General features: G+C 43.0%; 2 protein-coding genes across 5 annotated transcripts in view; one reads left to right on the top strand and one right to left on the bottom strand.

The window, feature by feature from the left end:
- The window catches only part of SEC31B (SEC31 homolog B, COPII component), a 64405-nt gene that overhangs the window by 6267 nt on the left and 30876 nt on the right, over positions 1-27262 (bottom strand). The window contains exon 26 of one of the 3 annotated variants that reach the window (XM_078077233.1): positions 2847-2957. In XM_078077233.1, the coding sequence (XP_077933359.1) occupies positions 2886-2957 (72 nt within the window). In that variant the 3' untranslated portion in view covers positions 2847-2885. Of the gene's footprint in view, positions 1-2656; positions 2958-27262 lie in introns of those variants that run through there. The other 2 variants (XM_078077235.1, XM_078077232.1) reach the window with 2 other exon arrangements.
- WNT8B (Wnt family member 8B) lies at positions 224-25868 on the top strand. 2 transcript variants are annotated; one of them, XM_078077239.1, is made up of 7 exons: positions 224-302; positions 19733-19851; positions 20043-20076; positions 20868-21006; positions 21876-22001; positions 22735-22877; positions 23084-25868. In XM_078077239.1, coding segments are annotated over exons 2-7 (990 nt in total). In that variant the 5' UTR covers positions 224-302; positions 19733-19849; the 3' UTR covers positions 23630-25868. The 2 variants fall into 2 exon arrangements, with proteins under 2 accessions (XP_077933365.1, XP_035921003.1); XM_036065110.2 differs by lacking the exon at positions 224-302 and having other exon boundaries at positions 18712-19851.

Raw genomic sequence — 27262 nt, 5'->3', positions numbered from 1 at the left:
TTATGTCACACTTAGGAATCACAAATAAAGGCCTGGTCTGGAAGATTCCAGGTGGACAACAAAGTTAGTCAAAATACTCAGGTCAAGAGCCCTCAATCATCCAGCCTGAATAATCTGACAATGAATTAATCTGATAATTCTTTCTTTTCCAGTTGAGTTTGCCAGTGTAGACCTGGCTGGAAAGGGTTCTGAAGAGCCAGCAACAAGGATAAAAGGAAGAGAACAAAGACAGACCATTGTGTCTGGGGAGCCCTCAGGAAAGGCGATGTGGATGCCAGTGCAGGAGATGTGGCCACGTGCAAGTAAGTTGGGGGCCCTTTGAGGACCCCAGAACTGTGACTGAGGTGACCCTTCCTCTCTAGCGGACAAAAGGGACAGCAACTCAGAGATGTGTGAGCAAGAAGCTTCAGTGCCCTACTTGTTTCACCACCAGAGTTTTGAGAGGGTAGGGTTTTGGCTACCTACTGAAATCTCAACCCTTCTTTTAAGTTCAAATTCTACCCTCTTTAGAAAACCTTCCCTAAATAAGCCTATATGATTTATAGTCAGTTTGAAGCAACTTAATACCTTATTAAATTACATTCTTATATTACCACTTTACTGGGCTATAAATGTCTCGAGGACAGAAATCATGTTTTGTCTTTTTAAAATGTCCATGATGCCTAGCGTCGGTTTGAGAATGTAAAAGGTGTTCAACAAGTAAGTGTTCCATGGAAAAGTTGAAAGGAAGAAACCATCAGGTTCCCTAAAGTAGCCCAAGCTTCTTTCTAACTTACAGAGGTGGTTGGGTTGAATCCCCCACATTCTCAAATCAGAGGGCTGAGGTTCACCCAGTGCATGGTATATTTTTCTCTGAAGAAAGCTACTCTGAATGCAGATTAAGGCTCAAAGCCCTACAAAGGACAACCGGGAAAGCACAGTCCCTTCTAAATCCCCTTGGGGACCAGGCTCTCCTCCCTGTGTGTCTGAGTCTGCGGGTGAGTGTGCATGGGTGGGGGAGGTTGTGGTGGGGCGGGAGGGCATAGGCAAGAGGGAGGAGAGAAACCCCAAGCGGTGATTATGTGGAGGGGATTTGCTATGTCTCTTTTCCTCCCCCCCTTCTTTCTTTGTCCTCTTTCTCCGTGTTCCTCTCTTTGTCCCCTTTTCCTCGTCTCCTTCTTCTGCATTTGTCTGGGAGGATCCTGGAGTGTTCTTTTGATCGACTCAATCTTTCTCTGGCACTTGAGTTCTGATTGGCTGAAGGACTTAGAAGGGGAAAAAAAAACTTTAATTAAGTAGATAATCTCTTCTTTGGAAGTTTGGCAGCTCCATTTCACCTCCCCTTAACTCTGTTTGGGATCGCTTACACACCACGAAAGTTGGGACTTGAGGAGAATTCCATCCCACTACCACTGAGGAGTATATTTCCCCATCTTGTCTGTCTCCCAAGTTTTTAGAATTTTCTATCTCTGTTGCGCCAGAGGATTATGTTGCTTACGAAGCCTTCTGTGTGTATCTTCCTTTTCACCTGTATCCTCCGACTCAGCTACACCTGGTAAGTAACCTGGACTCCTACCTGGAACTGGGACTAGGTAAATGTATGTAATATATGGGAGAGAGCTCTTTTTCATTTCCCGAAATGTAGGAAGATTTGGGATCTCTCCTAGGAAAAGCTGTTCTATGGAGTAGGGGCTCTTCCTAAATTTATGGCTGATTTCAGTAAATCTTTAGGACCCTGACTAATAAAATAATAGATTTAAAAATAGATTAATAAATTGCTGTACCACAAATATTCTAAGTGGTTTTGGGAGAAATGGACAGTAGCCCCCCCCCTTTTTTTTTTTTTACCAAATCCTGATGTCAGCATTGTGGAGAAAAGGAAGGTGGTTCAAAGCAAGTTCTACTGTGTTTGAATCTGATCTTTGAGGTGAAGGCTGGAGACAAAATACAATGGGATCTTACTTTGCACTTTCTGACTTTACTTTTTTCAGAATATTCCAAGTAACTACTCACATCATTGTGTCTTAGAGATAAAAATTAGCTTGATCTGTTGAGTTGGTATTGGGTTAACAAACATATTTGAGATAAAATATTTTAGAAATCTAAACTTTCTACAAATTTATGTAATGTATACAATTTACAAACATTTCTAAATTGCTCAGGAAATGAGGCAATGTTGGTGAAAGTGCTTTGGAAACTATAAACCACCTCACAAATGATAGGTGATATTATTGTCAGTTTTGTTTAGCTCTTGGAAATCACATAAAGTATCTATACATGGAAATGTTAACAAGTAACTACGCAATGAGATACAAAAGAAAGACCTGGGAAGTGCAGGTTGCTAGGGTGTTTGGAGATATACTGAGATATATAAGCTCAGTCTCTTTTTTTATCAGTTTGCACTGTGACCATTTATCCAAGGTATGAATCCAATTGCTACATAAACTGTTGATGAAGGAAGAATAGGGATTTCTTTGCTGAAATCAGCTTCCTGTGCCAAGAACGTATTCTCATCATAAGCTAGTATAGCCATCTTTATGAGAGAGTTGGTTAAGAAATACGCCAAATTTATACAATGATTTGCAAGTTAAGGCAGTCATTTGCAACACTTCCAATTACGAAATGAACTACCAAATAATTGGTCAATTTTTAACTGGCATTTTAATTAAATATTTCACGTTCAAAAAAAAGTCTCTCTTTTTTCCTCTCAAGAGAACAAAAAGACAAAAGGGAGCAGAGACTATTTCAGAGCATTTCCACTGATGTTCATGGTATTCTTCAGCTGATTCAGTATCAGCAAAAGAGAAACACGAGATTCCTTTCCCCAGTCACCAGGGCAGTGTGAAGAATTGTTCTATAAAAAATACCTTTACTGTGTGTTCCTTCCCTGCTGGAGGGGGTCATGTTCATTTCATTCCGATACTGACACAGCCACACTGAAAGGTGGCTGGGTTGCTTGTCTGTCCAAATTCAAGTGTCTGGATTCAAAAAGAAAAAAGAAAAAAGAGATGTGAAAGAAAGTTCTAATTTAAAAACAGGGTTTAAGAACCCCTTCTCGCCTTGCCTGACTTTGAGGAGAAAATGTACAAATCTCCTGTATAATGCAATTAGATTTTAATTGCTTTTTCTCTGTAAGCCCTAATTTGAATTAAACATTTACACTTTGCCAAGAGTCTGCTTTTGGTAGCATTTGAAGAGTGATTTTTAAATTTAACATTAAGTCTTGATTATTCTTATAATGGAACTATCCGGGTTCTGCATAAGGTCATCTTCCCCTTTGTGCCATGCAGAGAAATTTGACCAACCACAGTCTTTCAGATGCTTCTCTTAATACTTCATTATCAGCCTTTTATGTAAGGACCTCAAAAGCATTTAACAAATAGAGAACCACAATTTCTGCTTGGCTGTTCAATTGTAGGCTTGCCTGAAATTACTGTCAAAAAAGTCCATCAACAGAAGCTCTTGGGCTTGAAAGGAGGAAATAAAGATGACACTCACTTACAACATGTAGTTTTACTAGGGTTCTCAAGGCAAGATGACTAGAAATTTTTTTAAAAAGCATTCTCCACCGTTTCTTCTTGTTGGGACACTCCTGAGAATTATCCTTTAGTAACTTGAGAAAAATATTTTCTTTGAATCTGTTTTCCTTAATCCCAATGGCTCCCAAAAAAGAGAATGGGAATGTGTGATACAGCTAAGCAGATAGTGATGGTTATAATGGTGGCCAGAGATGAGCCAATTTGACTTTTCATTTCCAGTACACTCACTCATCTGGCATGAATGGGCCTAGAACACGTTTTTCCTTAACTGTTGCCTTCATTTTACTTCAAATGATGTCTCATAATGATCCTAGGTTTTGCCCAATTCTGTCCATTTCTCCTTTCTCTCTCTCTCTCCCCTCCACCCGCCCAACCTGATGGCCAAATCAGAAAGATGCACTGGAACACAGAGTAACTACGGCTCTGCTCTCATTCTTTCCAAAGCATTTAAACAGAGTCAGTTTCTTTTCTGTGGTAGAGCAAGAATTTATTGAAAATCTTTGGGTTTTAAGGCAGCTTTTGAAATACACCTTCCTTGGTTAGCTACATTTATGTATTTAAAGTAACCTTTCTATGACCTTTCTATGAATTTCTGTGAAATTTCACCTGATAATGACTTGCAGAACCCCTGATCAGTAAGGGCTTCAGTGAGTGTAGGGGGGTTGTCTTGCATCCATACTCTCTCCAAGCATCATCTATAGCTAAAATTATTCTCCACATACATGTGCTACTATTTTTCAAATGTATATTATGAACAATAAAATACACACTTAAAATTACTGAACTCAAGATAATTTGTTGTCAAGTTTCTGTTAAGTTTTTTCACTAACAGATACAAAAGAACAAGTGCAATCAAGTGAGGATGCACTAAACTTTGTTACATTAAAAAGAAATTCTCATCCTCAGAGAGGCTGGGAATCTCTGAAGTTAGGGAAATAAAAGGTAAGTGAAAGTTCCTTTGGAATCTGGAAAATAATATGCCAGTATGAAAGGGTCATATACCAATAGCTTCCCTGATCAATAAAAAAATTCATAACCCATGAAAAGACTTGGGATTCATGGGGTAACTCTTAAGGGGATTAGGTTAGTAGTTGCACTGTTGGAGGTCCTTCTAAGGGCTTGAGACATGATCACAGAAGTTTAATTCCCAGTTTTGTCATTGATTTGTCAACAACTTGAGCCCCACATTTTTACTTTCAGAGTCTCTATACTTCCTGCCATGAATAAAAATAAGTTAGCTAATAATAATAATTAATTAGTTAACGATATTTATTACTATCATCATCATCATTTACAAAGGCTAAGAGGTCCTGGGAAGAGACACTTCATTACAGCTTTTCTTACAAAACCAGTTTGTATAAATAGGGCAGATGCTCCATGATGCGTGTTTATTTTGTGCATGTGGATGGTAATATGACACAAAGAAGGATCTCCTTAAAAAAGGATCAGAAGAAAAGGAGTTTCAATCTAAACCCTCTCTCTTCCATGGAAAGAGTTTACTTTTTTCTCTTTTTCCCACCTGGGACAATTGGTTTAATGCTATGTATTAGGCAATGCTCTTCTCTCTTGGGACTATAAATACAAATCCCTTTTTCCTGGGCTCCATTTACTCTTAGCTTTTTTTCTTTTCCAACTGATATGATCAAGTTCTCTTAATCTGCCTGATGTTTACTATTATTAAAATCAGTTAAGACATTTAGAAAGGATTTTATTTGTTCACATTTGGGTGAAATGTTTTTTGGCTAAAAGATTCCAAAGATTCCACTAGAACCTTGCCATCTACTCATCTTTGAAGACTTAGTTTAGGTATTCCCTCCTCCTGGAAGGCTTCCCAGGTTGAATTAGCTACCTCTTCTCTCTGCCCCCATTATATCCAGTGGCAGGTTAAGCCACTGTGGCACTTGGTACCTTTTATTGGAATTCTGCTTTTGAATCTGTCTTCTTCACTAGCCCAGAAACTCCTTTAGGATCAGACACCTTGCCTTATCTATCATTGTGTCTCTTATGTGGAAATTAACCACGATTGTAATAATGGGTAACTTGCTATGTAGGCAGGCACTGTTGTAGTGCTTTACAAATCCTTATATTGATCCTCCAAAGTAGATTCTATAGTCATCTACATTTTACAGGTGAGGGAACTGAGGCCCAGAGATCTTAAATAACTTGGCAAGATCACCTAACTGATAATGATCCAGATGGAACTTGAACACAGAAAATTTGGTTGTTGAGGCCTCAGGCTGAACTATGCCCTACTGATGAATGTGTTTTGAACTGACCTTTGCATGTAAACTATTTTACATAAGGGAAGACCATGACAGGAAACTTCAATCTTAATTTAAGCTTAATCTTTTCTTAAGTTCAGAAACTTCCAGAAGTAGGTATCAGTTCTCAGAAGTAGAGCTTTTTCATATTTTCTAGTTTAAAAGCAGAAGGTTCCATGGTTTACTTAAGTCCTTACTTTTGCATTGCTATCATCTTCTGAAAAAGGGTCATTTAGAATTAGCTTTGGCTCTGCCCCATATCCTGGGACAAAATCTATCTCAGGAATAATGATAATGTGAGCCAACACTTAGTACATGTTCACTACGTAACAGGCCAAAGACACAAAACTTGTCAGTGGTAAGACAGGAATTTGAATCAACAGCACTCATGGCTTTTCTCCAATAAGCCCTTCTGCTTCAGATAGGACCTTGCTTGGTTTTCTGTGCTCACATTCATACCTCAGGAGCCAGAACACTGGACCATGGTCCTTCCTGCTGTGGCCATCCTTCTTTCTCTGACACTCCAATTCTTCTGGGAATTTTTAATGATGTTAACAGTAGTCTGATCCACATTTAGAAGTCTGGCATTAAGAAACAAAAGCTTGTACCTGACTGGTATTTTTATGTTAAAAAAATTAGTTCTGTTAGCTTATTTAAATTATCTTACACTTATTATACAACAAATTTTTTTAAAAGATTTTATTTATTTATTTGACAGAGAGAGACACAGCGAGAGAAGGAACACAAGCAGGGGGAGCGGGAGAGGGAGAAGCAGGCTTCCTGCCGAGCAGGGAGCCCAATGTGGGGCTCGATCCCAGGACCCTGGGATCATGACCTGAGCTGATGGCAGACACTTAACGACTGAGCCACCCAGGCGCCCCTATCCAACAAATTTATATTATTTCATTCTGTTATTTCATTCCTTTCATCTCACTGAAAACTGTCTGCAGACTCTTTGATTTGGATTACATGTGTACCGTCTTTTGCCAAAAACCTCAAATTACCTGTTCTTTTCAACGTAGTGGGCTTGTGCTTATTTGAAGATCATTCAAAAACTATCTGTACTGCCTGTGATGTTAAGGTTTCTGGTATAGCATTAAGAAAGCTAGCTCTGACGATATTTTCCTAAGGATAAAGACCCATTTTTGTAGCACATCTTAGGATCTGCAGGAACCCAAGAATTATTGTGGTATCCTCCATTTCATTGTTTTTCATGTAACAGCTTTTAAAGAGACACTTGGAATCTTTAGAGCTCTTTTGACTTTTGATTCCCCTTACATTCAAAGTAATAGGCAGAGGCAAAAACAAATTCCCCAAGATCCCTAATTCAAACATGTGACGGGGAGATGTAGAGAATAAACATACAGTGTTGGTCTTGAAAGGAGGGAAGGAAGGAAGGAAGGAAAGAAGGAAGGAGAAAGAGAGAGAGAAGAAAGAAAGGAAGGAAGGAAGGAAGGGAGAAAGGAAGGAAGGAAGGAAGGAAGGAAGGAAGGAAGGAAGGAAGGAAGGAAGGAAGGAAGAAAGAAAGAAAGAGGGGCACCTGAGTGGCTCAGTCGGTTGGGCGTCTGCCTTTGGCTCAGGTCATGATCTCAGGGTCCTGAGCCCCGCATTGGGTTCTCTGCTCAGCAGGGAGTCTGCTTCTCCCTCTCCCTCTATGCTCTCTCTCTCTCTCAAATAAATAAATAAAATCTTTAAAAAGAAAGAAAGAAAAAGAAGGAAAGAACTCTGTTCTATCTCCATCAGAAAGGCAGAGGAGAATTCATAGGGCTAGGAGAGAGAGATCAATATAATTTTTCTTAGGATAAACCCTCACTTTGCAGAAAGCAGATTTTTTATCCTAAGTAAAAGACTAGCCTGGGGGAAACTGAGCTCGGTTCACATAAATAACATTCCCCATTGCCTCCCATTGAAATATATCTACACTCAGAGGCCTCTCAAAAGAAACCACCATTCACTTTGGACAGATTCTCTAGTCTCATTATAAGCCAAACTTTTATGGCTTGTTTTTCTCAATCTTTATTGTAGGCTCTGGTTATTGATCATATCATTTCTCTGTATGCTTCTTTTTTTCTTTTTTTTTTTTTTTTTAAATCTCTGTATGCTTCTTAGGTCAGAGTTATCTCTAAGCCAAGAGCAATCAGACCATAAGGGGATCACTTAAATTCACCATTACCTAACCAGTCCAAATTCACTTTTGGTTGTTTCCCCAACTTCAGCATCCTCTGGAACCAGCACAGTATGAGGCTGTGTTCCAGTCATCTCCATGAGGCCCTGTAAGTGGGCCAGTAGTTCAGTCTTTCTGTACAACTCCATAGATGAAATTCTTAGGCTTTATAGGCCAAGCTTAAATATTCTGCCTTATGAGAGATTTCCTCTTCATTCAAAACTAATTCTCTTTTGCTGCCATAAATCTCAGTCCTTTTCCTTTACTCAAGCTCTTCAGGCTCACCGTACCTGACTTGAAAGATTCCATTCCACACCAGGAGCCAGGATAATAAATAGTGAACCATATTATCCTGTCTGACATTTCTTCATGTTAATCCAAGGTGTCTGGTGGAGCCTACACTGCATAAATTATTGGTTCAGAAGTAGTGTATTGTTTAATTTTATGTTATGGAAAACTTCATTTTTTCAACAAAGAGAGAGAGAACAGTATCTAATGAACCACCCAAACTCTGCTTCAATAGTTATCAACCACTAGCTTATCTTGCTTCCTCTATACTTCTGTCACATTTTCAACTGCATATATCTCTTTGTCTAAATCTTCTAAATACTACCATGGTTCAAAATTGGAAGAAGAGCAATAGGAAAAAAAGTCTCCTATCCTGCATCTGAGAGATCTAGAGTCAGTGACTAGAGTGAATCTTGGAGAACATACAGATATGACCAACTGCCCTTGGGGAGAAAAATCAAGAATAAAAATTAGTAAAAAGAGAAAATTCATTCAAATACATATTTGAGTTTATTTCTGTTTGAGCTGTGGCTGATTAGCAAAGGCAAGAGAAGTAGATAGTTGGATTGGATTGAGGACAGAACATTTTTACCATCTATTTAGATTCAGTTCCATTAAACAGTAAAAAATGATACTAAAGTGCCAAAACTTGTCAATTTTCTCACCTTGAACTGTTCATCTAGTTGTTCTGTAGGATAATTCTTAGAGTTACCATATACATCTACCTTCTTGATCCTGAACTAAACTGGTATTGTATTCATCAGTGCAGTTGAGAACATGAATATTTTCTAAAGCCTATACTACAGGGACAAAAGTAACAAAATCAACAAACAAAACAAAATTCTCTGCCTCCATAATGATCCTGGAAGAGGTTCCTGTAATCCCAGGCTTTCTGGCAACAGTGGCTTGGGCTGTTCCTTAGCAGCTTTTGCTTAGAGGCCACAGAACAGAGAAAGAATACAGCTTATTCCCAGTTAGAGTCCTCATTTAAATGCTAAGTGTTGAAGTGCTTTTTTGTAGCTCAGCGTTTCTCAGCAGAGTTTGCCACAATACATAAAGAAGGAAGGAAATAAGGACAAGGAAGGACAGCCTATCACTTTATAAAATATCCTGGAATACACTTGACATTTTAGTTTCAGAGGAAAAGACTGTCCCTTGAAAATTTGTGATTTGCTCGGGAAAGAATCTGCCTGGGATTGTTTTGCAGAGACCCGTAATACACAGTTATCCCATCAGCTACTGTATGGTCTTTGCCAGGAATTATTTGGCACGGGCTGGATTTGAGATAATGGGGATTTTATTATAAATTTTAATATGACTTCAACTAAAACTGACGCATCTGTTTAACTTTTTTTTAGCTAAGTGGTTTATAAGACTTTTCTTTTTCATACGTTTTAGGGCACTGCATTATAATATGGAAAATTTACATTTATGAAAAACAGTTTGAGAATTATTTATAGGCCTGAATTCCTTTGGAAGACAGAGACATAGGTATGGGAATAGGACAAAAACAACACGTTCCTTAATTTTTTTTTTATACTTATCTTGGAAAAAACCTTCACTTGGCCCCAGTCTGCACTGCAATCATGTCTGTCTTTCCTTTTAATGCCATCCTCCCTCAGTGAGTCTTCACTGGCGGCTTTCATTTCACAACTGCTCGTTTGCTGTAACCTTGCTTCTGCTCCTCTGCTCCTACTGAAATAGATCTCTCCACTAAGATCACCTTTGTCCCTTCCGGACAGATTTTTAAGTAGAAGGCAACATGTCTTTGAAATTCTGGATATTTCTCTTCCCTTCAAGACTTCAGATATCTGTGCCTTCTACTTTCTAATCCCTTCCCCTAGCTAAATGGGAAAGAGCCTGATCTCAATTATTTGGACTTTACAATGGAAAAGAATTAGTCATGCTGTTCACGCCTTAAAAAATGTTTGCATCTTAAATTTAATTCTTTCTAATTGTACAGCAAAATGCTCCTAGTTTAAATATCCTTGGGTATTGTCAGAGGGGGTAGTGAAAAACTTCGGGCCTATGGGATATTCTTTCACAGTCATTCGTAAAGCTTGCCTTCTATGTCATTGTGTGTGTGCATATCTCCGCGTGTGCTGGTGAGCATGTGTCCTGTGGGTCAGATGCTGTAAAGGACGGAGAGAATCACACGGAAACTTGCTCAGAAAGAACCGTCTTTGGGCTCTCCCTGGCCTGAGACATCTTGTGGGTTCTAGGAGGTGAAAAGCTGGCTGTCACACATTCATTCAAAGAGAAGCTGCTTCCCTGGTGTACCTTCTAGCTACAGCTCCAGGCGGCTCCCCTACTCTGGATCCTCCCCTTAACCTGTTCACTCCTTCCCATTCTCTCTCTGTGCTAGATCACCAGACAGAGCTCTGCATCTGCATTCACTCCCTGCCACTTCTCTGTTTCCCTGGGCTATCCCCCCAAGTTGTAATCAAATGGTCTCTCCTGAAATAGGCCAGCTAGAGCTTCAGAGACTTTTTATGGACCTCGAAAGATGGGATTAAAGGGTAGGGAGAAGTCAAGCCTATTATTCAAAGACTTGTGAGGAAAGTGAAGGGGGTGGGTGCCAAATAAACGAGGGGATCAGAGTACATTGAGATGAAAGTTTTGGGCCCTGAGAGGAAAATACTAAATTCTGGAGACTCACATTCAGAATTTTGCTTTTTTTTTTTTTTTTTAATTTTTTTTATTGTTATGTTAATCCCCATACATTACATCATTAGTTTTAGATATAGTGTTCCATGATTCATTGTTTGTGCATAACACCCAGTGCTCCATGCAGAACGTGCTCTCCTCAATACCCATCACCTGGCTAACCCATCCTCCCACCCCCCTCCCCTCTAGAACCCTCAGTTTGTTTTTCAGAGTCCATTGTCTCTCATGGTTCTTCTCAGAATTTTGCTTTTTAAAAATATGTGGGGGAGGGGGGCACCTGGGTGGCTCAGTCTGCCTTCGGCTCAGGTCATGACCTCAGGGTCCTGGGATGGAGCCCCACATCGAACTCCCTGCTCAGTGGGGAGTCTGCTTCTCCCTCTCCCTCTCACCCCTGCTCGTGCTCTCTCTCTCAAATAAATACATAAAATCTAAAAAAAAAAAAACACAAAACTACACAAGTTTAAAAATATATATACACATGTGTGGGAAAGGCAAAAAGGGAATCCTAGCTTCAATCTAAGCTACTACGTTAACCATTGGGATTCAAGTGTATCAGAGCGCACTTGGCAAAGTAGTGCTGGCCTGTAAGAAGCTTGCTGCATGGGACTGAGTTCTTCACCGGGAAAGGACCCTCATACTCAGGGGAGATGGAGTCCAGCACATGAACTTGACCTCATAACAAGGTCCTGGCCATGCAAAGGAAGAAGTAAGTCTGAAGACAGCATAGTGTTTGGTACTGCTGCTCCTGTGTCCATCTGTGCCCCAGACCATATAGAATCAGGCATGTGTTCTCACCACGGCTGCTGAACTGCTAAGTACACAATGTGATGTGCAACAGACAGCCTCACGGGCTACACTACTTTGGAAGACTCCCCCAAATGGGAAGAAATTGTTGAAACTAATTGGATAGTGGTTTAAACTGCTCATCCACAATTAGACGTAACTACCAGAGAGTGGGAACTTGCAATTTTCTGTGAACTTCCTATGGTGGTAAAATAAATTTCTTCAAATGGTATCACATGAAGAGGGGCTTTAAAATTAGGGTGTATGGATCTATGGATCATAAATGTTAGGTAAGAAAACACAAAGAAACAAAAGAAACTTGGAGACTTTCCAAGAGCTAAAAGAGAAGCTATGGCATTTGTATTTGGGTTGATCCAAAGTCCCTCCCCTCCTGTCCCAGCTCCCTGGGAAAAATTTTTGCTGGTGATCAGGCTGATTATGAAATAGGCAATTCAGGAGGCAATATAGCTCACGAGAGAAGCTGCACAATGCTGAAAGCTGTGGGTGTTTGAGGATTTACAGTGCCCTAGATCAAAGAATTTTGAATTGTGGTTAGATCATGGCTGATTAGAGCCACTGAGGTGTTGCAAGGTTAGATCTATAGGGCAGAGAAGCAATGGGAAAGTGATAGAAAGTCCACAGGACTCTGCTCTAGCATTACCCATAGCTTCGAAACTACAAATGCATCTGTATCTGGATGGTTGTTTAACAAGAACTGAAAAAAATATTTAGTAATTAGGAGACTAGTAAGGACTTAGACACCCATTGAAATGAAGGGGAAAGGACTTGTAAATGTTGACAGTAGGGGAGCTGGGCAGAAGGCAGTGAAAATGGGACAAGAGGACATGATTTAGCTAATCAGCCTAGACGGGGGCAAGTGACAGCAGAAGGTATGGTGAAACATTATTGTGAGAGCTGAGAAGGAATGATGGAGAGAGAGAGATTATTGCTCTCCCAATTCTTACTGTTGGTAAATTAACTTGGGAGAAGGATGACATGGCATTAGAAGCTTATAGGAAAAAGTACAAAATAAAGACTGAATTACAGACTCATTGATGACAAGAACGTGGAGGCGGTCTAAGAATATAAAATCATAGCTATGGCATTGAAGACTTCCATGAATGGAGGTAGTTAGCATGTTTCCTAGAGGACAGATGGCCCCTAGACAAACATTCAGAATCCTCGTGGGCACATTCCACCGCCCAAAATATTTTATGCCTGGTATGACAAAGGTAAGCATAAACAAGTCAGTTACAATTGCTAGGGGGAAAAATAAAACACTACAGTACCAAGAAAAACTGCAGGAAAGGAAAGAGATCCCCATGGTTTTAATGCTCAGTGCAGTCAGAGACCCAGCCCCTCAAGGCAGTGACCAGAGAGCACTGTGAGAGCTACCGAAACCAGAAGGTACTCCATCCAGAAACAAAACAAGAGAATGTCCACCAATCTGTTACTGTTACAGTTGGAGCGGCCCTTGTCTAGAAGACTGAAGCAATAATTTAAGCTCTCCAAGTCCTCAAATTATTGCTTAGGTATTAGATGCCTGTTCTCCCCCTGGACCAGTGTTTCTCAAAGTGGACTCTGAGGATCATCTTAGGAATGTGTACATACAGATTCCTACCATCTATTCCACCCATCACCACTGCTCAACAAGAGTCTCTGGAACTGGGGCCCAAGAAGCTTCATGTTCAATAAACTCCCCAGAGGATTCCTTATGGACTCTACTAGCTAATCCATGTGGATTAATTTTCAAATGCCTACACTGAAGTCTATTCTCCAGATCTCTGGCATTCCAGATCATGTATGTATGTATGCATGTAACATTTAATTTTTATATATTTATATATATTTATATTTTATATATTTAAATTATAAATGTATTTTTAAAAGATTTATTTATTTATTTGATAGAGAGGGAGAGAGAGAAAGCACAAGCAGGGGGAGCGGCAGGCAGAGGGAGAGTAAGAAGCAGGTTCCCCGCTGAGCAGGGAGCCCGATGCGGGGCTCGATCCCAGGACTCTGGGACCATGACCTGAGCTGAAGGCAGATGCTTAACCGACTGAGCCACCCAGGTGCCCCTATCAATTTATTTTTATATAAATAACATTTTACAGATTTACAGAAGTTTGCAAAGAACCGTAGAGGGAAGTCCTATGCACCCTTTCCCCAGCCTTCCCCAGTGTTAACATCTTATAACCATAGTACTTCTTCCATAAAGCTTATTCAGACTTCCCAGTTTTACATACAACACTAAAGTTTGCACTCCATTGTCCTAGACTGATGGAACACTTCAAAAAAAAGTCAGAGTAAGACTGGCACCAGGAGACAGGAGGTAGAAGAATCCAGTCCTGTCTAGGCCAGGCACTAGGCCACCTGACCGTTAAAGGGAATTGGTGGAGCATGGTTGTTGCTTATACCCTTCACCACTGGGACTCACGGGAAGGCCACAAGCAGAGCTGGGGAGATGCTTTCACCAAAGCCACCTTCTTTGGGCCTCCGGAGATAGGGGCAGGCCTAGTTTCAGTTAGAATCTCATTGAAGAATTATCTGCTTATCTGGCAGGAGAGCCCCATCTATTTGCTTTTGAGCCAATGGAAACTGCCAGCTCCCAAGGTAATAAAGAGTCTTTCCTAAATCAGAAAGTGCACTGGTGCTTATTCTTGAGGGAGTTGTTATAGGGACGCAGGAGGTCCAGTGTGGGTGAATCAATAATAGCCAGTGTGCCAAGGGCAAGGATATTGCTCTTGGGGGGACAAAGGCACTTTTAGCAGGAGGTCACTGAAAGCTGAGCCCAGGAAAGGTATCAACAAAACACTAGAGAAACTCTAGTTGATACTTTTCTTAATCGCCCATTTCTTTGTGAGGATGGCACCTTTTGAAGGGGCTCCAGGCTGGGCCCACCACTTGAGTTCTGCACATATGGGCAGGTCAGGAGATTTGGCAGGGCTGAAGACTCCAGAAGTTTATCTAAATAAGTTGGAGTCTTCCCAGGATAGCCTTTGCTCTAAGGGAAGGGAATCGAGAAGATCCCAGCAATGAAGCTTGTCACTGGAATGTGTTAGCAAGCCCTTCAGTCCAGTGAAGGAGGCTGGAGGGTGACTGGGAGGTCATGTTACAGGCAAAACCTGAAAGAACTGTTTTACTAAAACCCTGTAAGACCGTGTATACAAACGGCAGTTTTGATACATAAATGGAAAAAGCAAAACCCTAAAATGGATTAAAAGACATTTGTCCCTGTATTTAAAAAAAATTAATAGTTGCTTTAAAAGAAGTTTTAGATTCACAGGGAACTTGAACAGAAAGTATAGAGTTCCCATAAATTCCCCCCTTCTCCCACGCACAATTTCCCCCATTATTAACATCCTGAATTAGTGTGGTAGATTCCTACTTTTTTATGCATTGAACCCAGTCTAAGCAGCAACAGTCCTCCGCAAAATATGCCCAGGGGATGTGGTGCTACCCAGATAAAGCAGAGGCCAGGCCTGGCAGATATGGGTGCCTGGTGGACATACAAACAGAGGGAGGGTTGGAGCAATGGAAGAATGGAAGAGCAGCAGAGACAATGTGATAGTTAACTGAGCTTGTTTATGAGTGTGTGCAAAACATCACTAAGACCTCCAGGAAATACTGATCACGAACTTTTTGGGGATCAGGAGTCCTGAATTAGCAGGTGGGAATAAGAGCAAGAGAAATATGGGTTACGGAGAAGCATAGCAGTGAAGGAATACATGCTCCAGAATCACACTGACTAGGTTCCAATCCTGGCTTTACCACTTAACTAGCTGTGTGATCCTGGCTAACCACTGTATGTTTCAGTTTCTGCTTCTGTAAAATGGAAGACATTATAGTTTCTACCTTATGCAGTTGTTGTGACATAAATTATACGAGCTTGAAACATGTAAAAAAAGCACTAAAGTATTTTGTGTGCACCAAGTAAACATTCAGTAAATAGTACAGTACCTATCCCATGGGGTTGCCATGGAAATTAAAAATGATGATACAGGTAAAGCACTCCTTTAGAAGAGACATGATAAATGTCAGCTATTACTGTGTGATGTAAATTAAATTTTAAATCGTGTCAGTATATATACTGGAAGACTGTCCAAAGGAGAAACAATTACAAAATTTTTATTTGGCAGTATAAAAACAAAACTAACTGCAGTTATTTATGTAAATTGCTTACCACTTATGTCTAATTACTATGAAGCACAATAACAATTATACATAACATGAAGTGTGTCAGATTGACTTTGCTAAAACTTTTGATTATAACACCAACCTCTGTGTACATATGCTTAGTGTTCCCTGTCTGTTCCTCCTGCGGTATGATCATTTGCTAACGTAGCACGGTCGTCTACTCACAATGTTAGAAAATTAGTGGGAGCACTGGCTTGCCAGACTTCCTTCTCATATCCTTCCCCAGATCTTTTTCAGTCCTTATTATCCTACAATTTTCTGTTCATTCTGATGATCCTTCCATCCTTTTTTCAAAACCCTTTAGTTCAATCCATTTTTAAAGAGCACTTATTCTGTTCAAGGTATTGTAGTGGGAGCTGGAAGGTGATACAAGGAAAACTAAGGCAATCCTTACTAATAGTCAAGTAGTAGGGAATAAAAGGAAACCTTAATACAAGGCGGAAGAAAGTTGCTGTGAGTCTTCAAGAAATGCTGGTTGTGGCTTTTGAACTAGATACTTAAGAATAAGTAAAATGTTTATACGGAATTGACTATTCTGGACATTTTGTATAAATAGAATCATACATCTTATGAAGCAGAGAAAGATGGGGGAGTTGTCATTTTAAATAGGATGACCAAGGAAAGCTTTAGGGAGAATGACACACTGGATTTAAAGGACGAATGCAGGTGAAGGAACAAACTATGTGGATATCTGAGTAAAAAGCATTCTGGGCAGAAAGAACAGCAAGTGCAATGGCCCAGAGACTGGAGAGTGCCTGGTGTGTTGGAGGAACAACAAGGAGACCAGTGTGGCTGGAGCAGAGTAAGTAAGGGGAGAGTAGTACGAGATTAGGCATTAACGGAGGCCAGATTGTATAGGATTTTATAAACCATGATAAGAGTTTGGCTTCTGCTCTATGTGAAATAGGAAATCATTAGAAGATTTTGAGGAGAAAGTAGCAAAATTTGATTTACATTTTATTTTTTAAAGATTTATTTATTTATTTGAGAGGGGGTGGAGGGAGGGGTGGAGAGAGAATCTTCAAGCAGACTCCCCACTAAGCGTGGAGCCTGACATGGGGCTCGGTCTCATGACACATGAGATCATGACCAGAGTTGAAAGCAAGAGTTGGATGTTCAACCGACTGAGGCACCCAGGTGCCCCTGATCTATATTTTAAAGGGACTGATCTTTAAATGGACCAATCATTTTGAGAATAATATATGGGAGAATAAGGGTGGAAGCGAGGAGCTCAGTCAGTAGGCTTTAACAATAATCCAGGCAACGGGGTGCCTGGCTGGCTCAATTGGTAGAGCATGCGACTTTTGATCTCGGGGTTGTGAGTTCAAGCCCCACACTGGGTGTAGAGATTGCTTAAAAGTAAAATCTTAAAAACAAAACAATAATCCAGGCAAGAGACAATGATAGCTTGGACCCAGTGATAGCAGTGATGGTGCTGAGAACTGATTAGAGTCTGAATATAATTTGAGCCGGAGTTGGCAGGATTTGATGACAGAATGAATATGGGATGTGAGAGAAAGAAAGGAGTCAAAGATGATTCCAAGATTGTTGTCTGACAACTAGGAGGAGGAACTGTCCTTTACCTAAGTGGGGAAGACCACAGAAGGAGCAGGTTTGGGATGGTGGCAGCAAAGATCAGGAGTTAAGTTTTGGATGTATTAAGTTTGAGATGCCCATCAAACATTGTAGTGGAGATGTCAAGAATATAGTTGGATATGCAAGTCTGGAGTTCAAGAAAAGGTCTGAGAATTGTTGGGAGGGTAAGGCACGAGCCTTTTGAATGACACTCAGTCTGGGTAGTATCTTCAGCAACTGTCCATATGGGGGATGGGAAGCTTGTACTTCGTCTAGGAGCATGCTGATTGTACCATGTTCTATTGAGCTGCCTCCACTTGGTAAACACATTTTATATCTTCCACTGTTTATTAGCATTTTGCCTCCAACCACATAATTGTCCCTAGGTAATACCCATACAAACACTTAAATTCCTTCCTCTCTGGCTCTCTTTACACTTTCTAACATCACACACTAACTATGCTTTCTATAACCCATATTATATTTTACTCCCTAATAAAAAATCTTGCCATTGTCTCATTAATTAAGAACAAGATCCTCCTCCTTTGGTGTTCACAAGGACACACAGTCTTTTTTTTTTTTAATTGAGATATAGTCAACATATAACATTAGTTTCAAGTATACAACAGAATGATTTGATATATGAACATACTGCAAAATGATCATTACAATAAGTCTAGTTAATACCTATCCCAAGTCTTTTCTTAATACTGGATGGTCTGGATATGAGGAAGCCAGCCCTAACGGTTTGAATATGTCTGCAAATAACTCCGGGGTTAACAAACATTAATTAATGGAAATGTCCACACAAGGCCTACAGTCTTGTCCCATGGCAGGTGTTCAATTAAATCTAATTGATTAATCATTTCGGCTCAACCAGCATATCATACAAATCTTTACATATTGTAGGATCTTGAGAAAAGAATCCTCTATTATCTCCCCCCACCCTGCTCCCCCCGGCCCATGGTTCCCTGTGATTCCAACTTAGTATCCTCTCACAGTGTGTCTCTTCACCCAGGCTCATGGCAAAGCTTTCTCTTTTGTCTGCCACTTGATTTTTGTTTTGTTGCTGTTTTCTTTCCTGATACTGTCTATCCTCTGAATGGGAACTAGCCTCTGTCTGGCCTGGTAATGTCCAAAAGTCTTTGCAAATTATGCCTAACATAAAGATTGCCTCTGTGAGCCAGAGCAAGACTCTCTGGTGTTACCCCATTATAGCCACACACATCCCCTATCCCTAGCCCCTGGCAACCATTAATCTATTCTCCAGCTCTGTAATTACGTATTTCACAATTGTTACATAAATGAAATCATGAAGTATGTATCCTTTTTTTTTTTTTTTTGAGAGAGAGACAGAGAGAGATAGAGCATGAGTGGGGGAGAGGAAGAGAGAGAATCCTAAGCAGGCTCCATGCCCAGTGGGGAGCCTGACACTGGGCTTGATCTCACGACCTTGAGATCATGACCTGAGCAGAAATTGAGTCCGAGTCTGATGCTTAACCAACAGAGCCACTCAGGTGCCCCAAAGTATGTATCCTTTTGAGATTGGCTTTGATCACTTTGTATAACGTCCTTGAGGTTCATCCACGTTATTGAATGTATCAATTAGTTCATTCCTTTTTACCACTGAGTAATGCTCCGTGGCATGGATGTACCACAGTTATTTTATCCACTTACCCTTGGAAAGGTATTTGAGTAGTTTCCAGTTTTGGGGTATTATGAATAAATTGTTATAAGCATCCATGTACAAGTTCCTGAGTAAAGATAAATCTTCATTTCTCTGGGATAAATGCCCAAGAGTGGAACTGCTAAGTTGAATGGCAAGTCCATTTATTTCAGTTTTGAAAGAAATGGCCAAACTATTTTCCAGAGTCAGATTATTTATTTTTGGAATTTAATTATGACTCAGGTCCTAGAAAGACACTCTACTATTTACCTCTTTCTGATTAGAGAACTATCGAGTTCTATGGAGTCTGATGGACTTGGATTCAATCCTGCTTCAATCACTTATTATCTAGGTGAGCCTGAACAATATATTTACCTTTTTGAGTCTCAGATTCCCTATTTAAAAAATAGGGATAATAATGGCCAAGAGAGTAAGAATTTAACAAGATCAACATGTAAAATACAGTAGAGTGTCGGTTCACAGTAGTGAGTTAATGCTCTCCCCACTCCATGGCAAACTAATAATCAAATATTACTCCCAACATTTTCGGTATTTGAAATTTTAAAAATCAAAAGAAAGCATAATGTTAGCTCCTTTTTTTTTTTTTTTTAAGTAGGCTCCACGCCCAGCATGGAGCCCAGTGTGGGGACTGAATCACGATGCTGAGATCAAGACCTGAGCTGAGATCAAGAGTCGGACGTTTAACTGACTGAGCCACCCAGGCGCCCTAATGTTAGCTCCTTTTGTACATATTCTATTAGATAAATTATCTTTAATAGATTCCTTATGCATAATTTTTTGTTGGCAAAACCATTTTCATTTCTTCCTATCAATTATGTTTGCTAAGGTAATCCTTATAATGCTTGGCAACAGAAATGAGTTGGTATATCTCCATTACGCTCTGTGGTTTTTCTCTCTTCTAGGTCAGTGAACAATTTCCTGATGACTGGTCCAAAGGTAAGAAAAAATGTCCTTTGACTTATTTGGATTTCACTAATCTTAGCCTCTTGACTGAAGACTATACATGTCAATTTCTTTTCATTATATCCACATTTTTTATTAGCTGTGTATATTATGGAAGGAAAAACCGTGGCGCAGAGAGGGTTAGGGACACACCCAAAAGAACACAGCAAACTAGTGTCAGGACAAAGGCAAGAACTCAGGAGTATTGATTCTGAATTTATGGCCAGAAGTTCCAGAGCCACAAAAGTCAACAGCCTTTCCCAGGTGTCAGGTTGCAGCCACACGTCCTTCTCGGTACAGTGGTAGGACACAGTTCTCCATCTTTAAAATGCTGACATTGTACTCCATGATCTCTAAGGACAGTTCCAGCCCCCAAATGTTCTTTTCTAAGACAGTAATAGGATGAGGATGGCTGAAAATCCATGAATTATGTAATTTGGGCTCATTTTGGAGAGGCAGAATAGTATAGTGAATAAAGGCTAGTGAGGTGTAGAGTCTGGTAACACTGAATTTCATTCCTACTGTTACCATCGGCTAGCTGTGGGACCTTAAGCAAACTGCTTTACTTCACCTCTCTGAGCCTCAGGTTCCTAATCTATAAAAATGGTACCTATTTCACAAGGTTATTTGTGATGTTAAATGGAACAGCATATTTAAAGTGCTTACTCTGTCACTACTTCCGAAGGAGGGGTGAGTGGGCAGGAAAAGAGATGTGTAGCCACTTAAGGGCAAATGCCTCCCAAGTTCAGCTGGGAGTCTGAATTTGGACCCCTGTGTTTCTGTAGGCTTACCTGATCTATTCCAGCAGTGTGGCAGCTGGTGCCCAGAGTGGTATTGAAGAATGCAAGTATCAGTTTGCCTGGGACCGATGGAATTGCCCTGAGAGAGCCCTGCAGCTGTCCAGCCATGGTGGCCTTCGCAGTGGTAAGGAAAGCCTTGGCCACAGCTCCCTGGACCCCCTGGCCACAGGTTAGAGCCCCACTCTTCAGGGGTGGCCCCCTGCTGCTTCTACATCCCCATCCTAGTCCTCACCTGGTCTCTGCTCTCAGGTGATCTTGTCTCTGGGATCTTCTCTGTCCCTTCTCCATCTACTCCTTACTTATAAAGCTTTTTTTTTTTTCTTTCTTCCCAACACCCTCACTGCTCAATGAATGGACCTTGTCTCACCCCTAATCCTATAATATCCTTTGCCTCCCAGTTGGCTAAGGGCTTCCTCACAATATAAAGAGCATCAGGAGGTAGGTAGGAGTATTAATTCTTCATGCCTCTTAGCCCCTTCCTTCAGCAGCTCAGCAGAGAGGTACAGGACAAGTGGGGACTGACTTGGACACCAGATTCCCAAGGAGAAGAAAAAGAGTGGCCATGCCAGTAAATGAAATAGCTGCCAATCAGATTTTCTTTTCAGGATTTGCTGGCCCATGCCTCTTAGACTTCAGTATTTCAGGAAGAAAAAGGCATGGGTTCTTTACAACCTGGCCTTCAGATTCATCTCCCTTCCCATTTCTTCCTCTGGCTCTTTGCCACCTAAATCCTTTAGAACCATGTATGTCAACAGTAATCTAGCCACCTAGTCATAATGTGTGACCTGAAAAGATGGGAGGGGAGAAGCATAGCGCTGAGACCGAGGCTGGAGCAGACCATGGAAGAGAGTAAGGTACATTATAAAGATGGGGAAACAGGATGGAGCTGGGGAAGGAGGGCACAATGATGGCGTTCAAGGAAGACACCGTGACTGGTACTCTGAGTTGCAACCCCTGCCTCTGACGCACCCATTTTTGGTTCCTGCCTGCCAGCTAATCGGGAGACAGCGTTTGTACACGCCATCAGTTCTGCTGGGGTCATGTACACTCTGACTAGGAACTGCAGCCTTGGCGACTTTGACAACTGCGGCTGTGACGACTCCCGCAATGGGCAGTTGGGTGAGTAGAGGTACGGTGGGTGGCCAGGGCAGGCTGGCAAAGTTCACTACGAATGAAAAGTTCCGTGGGGTGAAGAAGAGTTGTATTCTTCTAAATCTGGGGAAAATCAGGGCCGCCCAGTTTAAGCCAAAACCCTAGAGTGAAAAACCAGGCTCAATGTAGTTTGGGGCTCTCCTTCTCTAAGTGAGGGGTTTCTTTAATTTAAACACCATAAAGGAACAACACTCCCTATGGATTCAATCCTGCTACTCTCTCAGAATAGGGGGAACATCATTCCATATTGCTTGTCCCTGTTTCCTTTCTGCTGTCCTCCTCTCGAATCCTCTCTGCCCTCCAGCTCAACTTCCAACTTGGTTGGTCCATATCACTTCTATTGTGCCTCTCTCCCCCCTCTCAATGCTGCCGATTTCCTCTCCTTTTCCGGGCCATTTTGTGGATGTCAATCACTCACCAGGCACAAACACACTCTGCCCAAAGACCAGAAACAGCGTGTAGAGGGCCAAGCCGCCGGCATCTTGCAGGGAATCCACTCTGCAACTCCTTAGGTCATGGAGTCCCGAGCAGGGGACTGGCTGAGGCTGGAAGTGGAAGCGCAAACGGGGCCTAAACAAATCTAGGCGGAAACTGATCTGGAGACAGGGCACTTGCCCAACCCCAAACCCAATCAGAAACAGTCGTCCAGGAGCCCAAGCCCGCCTGCTCAACGACCTTTCCTCCCCTTGTACTCTTCCAGGGGGCCAAGGCTGGCTGTGGGGAGGCTGCAGTGACAACGTGGGCTTCGGAGAGGCAATATCCAAGCAGTTCGTCGATGCCCTAGAGACAGGACAGGATGCCCGGGCAGCCATGAACCTGCACAACAACGAGGCCGGCCGCAAGGTGAGTCCTGCAGCCCCTGGGGTGAGGCAGCTGGCTCCATCCACCAGCCCTAGGTGCGGACTGCTCTTCGGTTCATTTGGCGGATTGGAAAAGCGAGGGACCAAGCCGGCCAGCCATGTGGACTAGCTAGAGGCCTCACAAACCCCGCAGTGGCCGACCCCCCACCTCCTAATCCCTGGCCGGCTCACTCCCAGCTCTCTCCCCAGGCGGTGAAGGGCACCATGAAACGCACGTGTAAGTGCCACGGTGTGTCAGGCAGCTGCACCACGCAGACCTGCTGGCTGCAGCTGCCTGAGTTCCGCGAGGTGGGCGCGCACCTGAAGGAGAAGTACCACGCGGCTCTCAAGGTGGACCTGCTGCAGGGGGCCGGCAACAGTGCTGCGGGCCGAGGCGCCATCGCCGACACCTTCCGCTCCATCTCCACGCGGGAGCTGGTGCACTTGGAGGACTCCCCGGACTACTGCCTGGAGAACAAAACGCTAGGACTGCTGGGTACCGAGGGCCGAGAGTGCCTGCGGCGCGGGCGGGCCCTGGGCCGCTGGGAGCGCCGCAGCTGCCGCCGGCTCTGCGGGGACTGCGGGCTGGCGGTGGAGGAGCGCCGCGCCGAGACCGTGTCCAGCTGCAACTGCAAGTTCCACTGGTGCTGCGCCGTCCGCTGCGAGCAGTGCCGCCGGCGCGTTACCAAGTACTTCTGCAGCCGCGCCGAGCGGCCGCGGGGGGGCGCGGCGCACAAAGCCGGCAGAAGAGCCTGAGCGGCTCCTCCCCCCTCCTTTCCCCATTTGTCCTAGGCTTCTTTTAGAGACCCCAGTAATAGAGGAACCTAGGGAATGCCCCCCCCCCCACATTCCCCTGCCCAGGGATTCCCAAGAGGGAGAGACGCCGCCATCTCTCCAGAGCTTGCCACTTTCCAACCCCTTCCCCCAATTCCTCTGCGCTCTCCTCGAACTCCGTCGGCATCCTCCTCACCGGCCGCCCTTAGGGCTGAGAACTCCCAGTCCTGAGATTTTGAGCTATTGATCTTCCCTGGACTAGGATGAGAATAGGCGTTCCTCCCTCCCCTTCTAGCTGCCCTAACGCCTGACCTGGCCCATGGAGCCTGTGGAAGAACACTTCTCGGATATGCAGGGCCAGGGTAAAGCCATGCTTTTCTTTTTTTTCCATTTTCTTGCACCCCTCCCCCCATTTTTCTGCTGCCAGGTCTCTACCATAGCCACGTCTTTTTTTTTCTGCAGAGCTCCTTCCGTGCTCCTGATTCCCTGCTAACTGTTGGCAGACACCCCAGCAATCTCTAATGCTTTCTCTCGTTCCCTTTCCCTGAAGAAAACTGTGACAAAACTGACCCCAGGAAGAGCATGTCTTTGGGGCTTGTTTCCTAGAGGCAGGCCCTGAAGATGGAAGAAGTGGGAACCCTAGCAGGCTGACTCGCTGGAAACCAAGGGTGCTACTCATCCTCGTGATACCATGTCTCCAGCGGACTTCACCAGTCAGGCAGTGACCTAGTGACCTTCCTAGACAATCACCCGAGGTGCTCCAGGCATACCCATAATGTCTAGGAACTATGTAAGGGCAGATTACCAGTCATTTCCTACCCCTTAAACTTCTCCCTGCTCCTAATCTATTTCTTCCTAGCAACCAAATTTACCTCTTCTCCTTCCCCGAAGGATCCTTGTTTCTCTGAGCCAAGACTGAGCTAAATAAAGCCCATTTCCCATTCAGACCCCAGTTTGAGGAAGGAGAAGCTGGGACCTTTCCTTTTTTTGCAAACCTGGATCTCAAACAGGCAGGATTCAGGGCACTGGATACTTGCCTTCAATAGGTAAACTTCCTGCAATGAAACTTTCCAATTGGAAGCTCAGCACCTTGAACTTTAATTTATTGCAGTCACTGTGATATGTGCCTTCTTTTCTAGGTATTGAACTTATTCTTGGGGACATTGGGGAGGGTGGGTGGAAGATAATAACGTCTAGGCCCTCTCTTCCCTCCCCCCTTGCCAGAACACTATCCTCCCTTAAGCCTCACTTCCCCGATGGCCTAAGTAGTTGTGCTGGCCTGACAGAGGCTAATCTGCCAACAATTAGTGAATCATCCACATAAATCTTCCCTCAGTACATTCACTCAGTAGCTCAGAGCTCACTGCTTGTGTACTTGAGACAGAAGCAGTACAGCAGGGACTCGCTTCTGAAAGAGGGCTCTGGAAAGGGAAGAGTCAATCCCTGACAGACTCTCTGTAACCCACGGAGCTTCCCAGCCATCTCCCTTCTCCTAAGCTGGTCATGGGTCTGGACACGGGACAGCTCTTTAGGAGAACTGGTGAGACACCAGACCACCCCATCCTACCTCCCAGAGTAGGAGAGAGCACAGAGATGTGGCTCCAAGTAGGTAACAGGGGCTGAGGCTTTAGAGGCCAACCCAGGAGACTGGAAAGACTCCTTTTATATTCCAAACTGGGACAGTGGCCAGGTCAGACTCAAACCCCGAGCCTCATCCCTATACATCCTCTGGTCAACTAACACGCACTGAGGGGAGAGGCTGCGTGTCCTTCCTCACAGGGGACACACTTCCCTTCAGGGTCTCCTAGTGCTTCATTTCCAGCTCTATCAGCAAAAGGCCTTTTTTGCTCCTTCCCTCAGCTTTGATCTGGGCCCCGTGAATCTCCCAACTTGTCCTTCCCTAATCAAGTAGCAGCATGTATTAACCTGGCTGTCCCACTTGGCAGAATTACTTGATAGTGTGCAGTAAGAAAATCTGGCAAGGCAGCTAGAAAATATAAAACTACAGGGTTGTAAAGGAAAACTGCATTCTCCAGGAGGTCTCTCAGCATAAAAGTAGGGAACTATTGTGCTTCATATTTGATAATTCCAGGTCAGTACTTGAAACCTGTCATGCTGCCAGAAAGTTCTTTCATAGGTTGTTGTTTTGTATTCCCAAATGGATATAATTGATACCAGATTCATCTGAGTTCTATAAAGAAAACATTATTGAGCTACCTTAGATCTGTATTGCTTTTTTTCCTCTCTTGCATTATCCATTCATTCATCTGGTCATTCAGCAAACACTGGAGTGCAAATACAGTGGTGAACAACACAGCAACCTCCTTGCATTCATGGAGTTTAGGTTCTCTCTTACACTCAATCACCAGGGCTGTGTTCCCCTTTGCAAATATGGACAACTCCAGAACAGCTGCTTGGGAAGACACCTTGGAGGTCAGCTAGTCAAACCTTTTGTTTTACAGATTAAAACTGATGCTGAAAAAGATGTCTGTCTTGTTCAGCCAACTAGGAAGTTACCATGGGGTACATACTGGAACCCTGATCCCTTCCCTCCTCTTGTGTACTCTTTAAGGCCCATCTGTCTCCACCAGAGAGAAGCAGAGGGAGATCCTGAGAAGTGACAAGGACACTGGGTGGGGGGAGGGGGTCGCAAAACACTCTCTCCTTCCTGTCCCTGGCCTGTGAGCTTACACACAGGCAGGACTTTCTTTTCTTGAAAAGAATCCCAGCCTCAACTGGCCTTAGCAGCAGGTTAGGGCAAAGACAGAGCCAGGGTCGTGCTCAGCCCTGGTGGTGCTGGCGGTGGTGGGAGGGGAGGGCAGGCCAGGGCACCCGCCTATTGTGGGTCTGGATTGGATGCTTCCACTCATTCATTTCCTTTTAATTAACCCGCATTCCTGGAGGAGAAATATTTATGTTGGCTCCCATAGAGGCAATCCGCAGACTGGAAAGAAGGGGGAAGAAAGCCTGCCTTAGCAAAACAATATCTCTAAAGAGCTCAAGAAGAGAAAATAAGAGAACAAAATGCCATTAAAATAGCCTTCTACCCCCACTGGAGTCAATGAAAACTTCATTTCACATGCTAATCCCCCACTCCGCCCATTCTCTTCTCACAACACCTTTCCCGAAAGTGTTTGGGAAAAGTCTTCGCAGTCAGTACACAGCTCCCGCAGCTCAGACTTCTCCTTGTGTTAGTTCAGGGCCCCAAGTGGGGCTCTCACTCCAGCAGCGGCTTTTTTCTCCCCCCCTTTAATTTAAACAAAGACTTCGGAGTTCATCAACCTCCCACTGAAATTCACAGCTGCTGAACAAACTAATCCCCTCTCCCTGCCTTTCTTCCCTTCAATGGGCTCTTGGCTTCAAAGACACTTTGGGAAAGGACTTTGCTGGGGCTCACACTGCTTCATCAATAGAAGTTAGTGCAAGTATTATCTGAAGAGCAAGTGGCTTTACAAACAAATACTGCCTAACAATCCCTTCCTCCCAAACACACACATCTAGCCCACAGACATGATGGGATCTACAACAGGATTAGAGATCGTACCCCCGGCTTCACACCCAGCCCCTTTGTGCAGCTGAGCTCGGCCCTGAAGTGGTGTGGGGAAAACCCTAGAG

This window comes from Halichoerus grypus, chromosome 7 (assembly GCF_964656455.1).
Source record: "Halichoerus grypus chromosome 7, mHalGry1.hap1.1, whole genome shotgun sequence".
NCBI lineage: Eukaryota > Metazoa > Chordata > Mammalia > Carnivora > Phocidae > Halichoerus > Halichoerus grypus.
Note: the sequence above shows the minus strand (reverse complement) of the source record. Positions and strands in the feature narration are given on the sequence as shown.

Excerpts from the sequence above, each read along its gene's own strand:
- WNT8B (XM_078077239.1), top strand. Across the intron at positions 21,007-21,875 it reads CCATGGTGGCCTTCGCAGTG|CTAATCGGGAGACAGCGTTT; the intron begins GTAAGGAAAGCC and ends CCTGCCTGCCAG. Across the intron at positions 22,878-23,083 it reads ACAACGAGGCCGGCCGCAAG|GCGGTGAAGGGCACCATGAA; the intron begins GTGAGTCCTGCA and ends CTCTCTCCCCAG.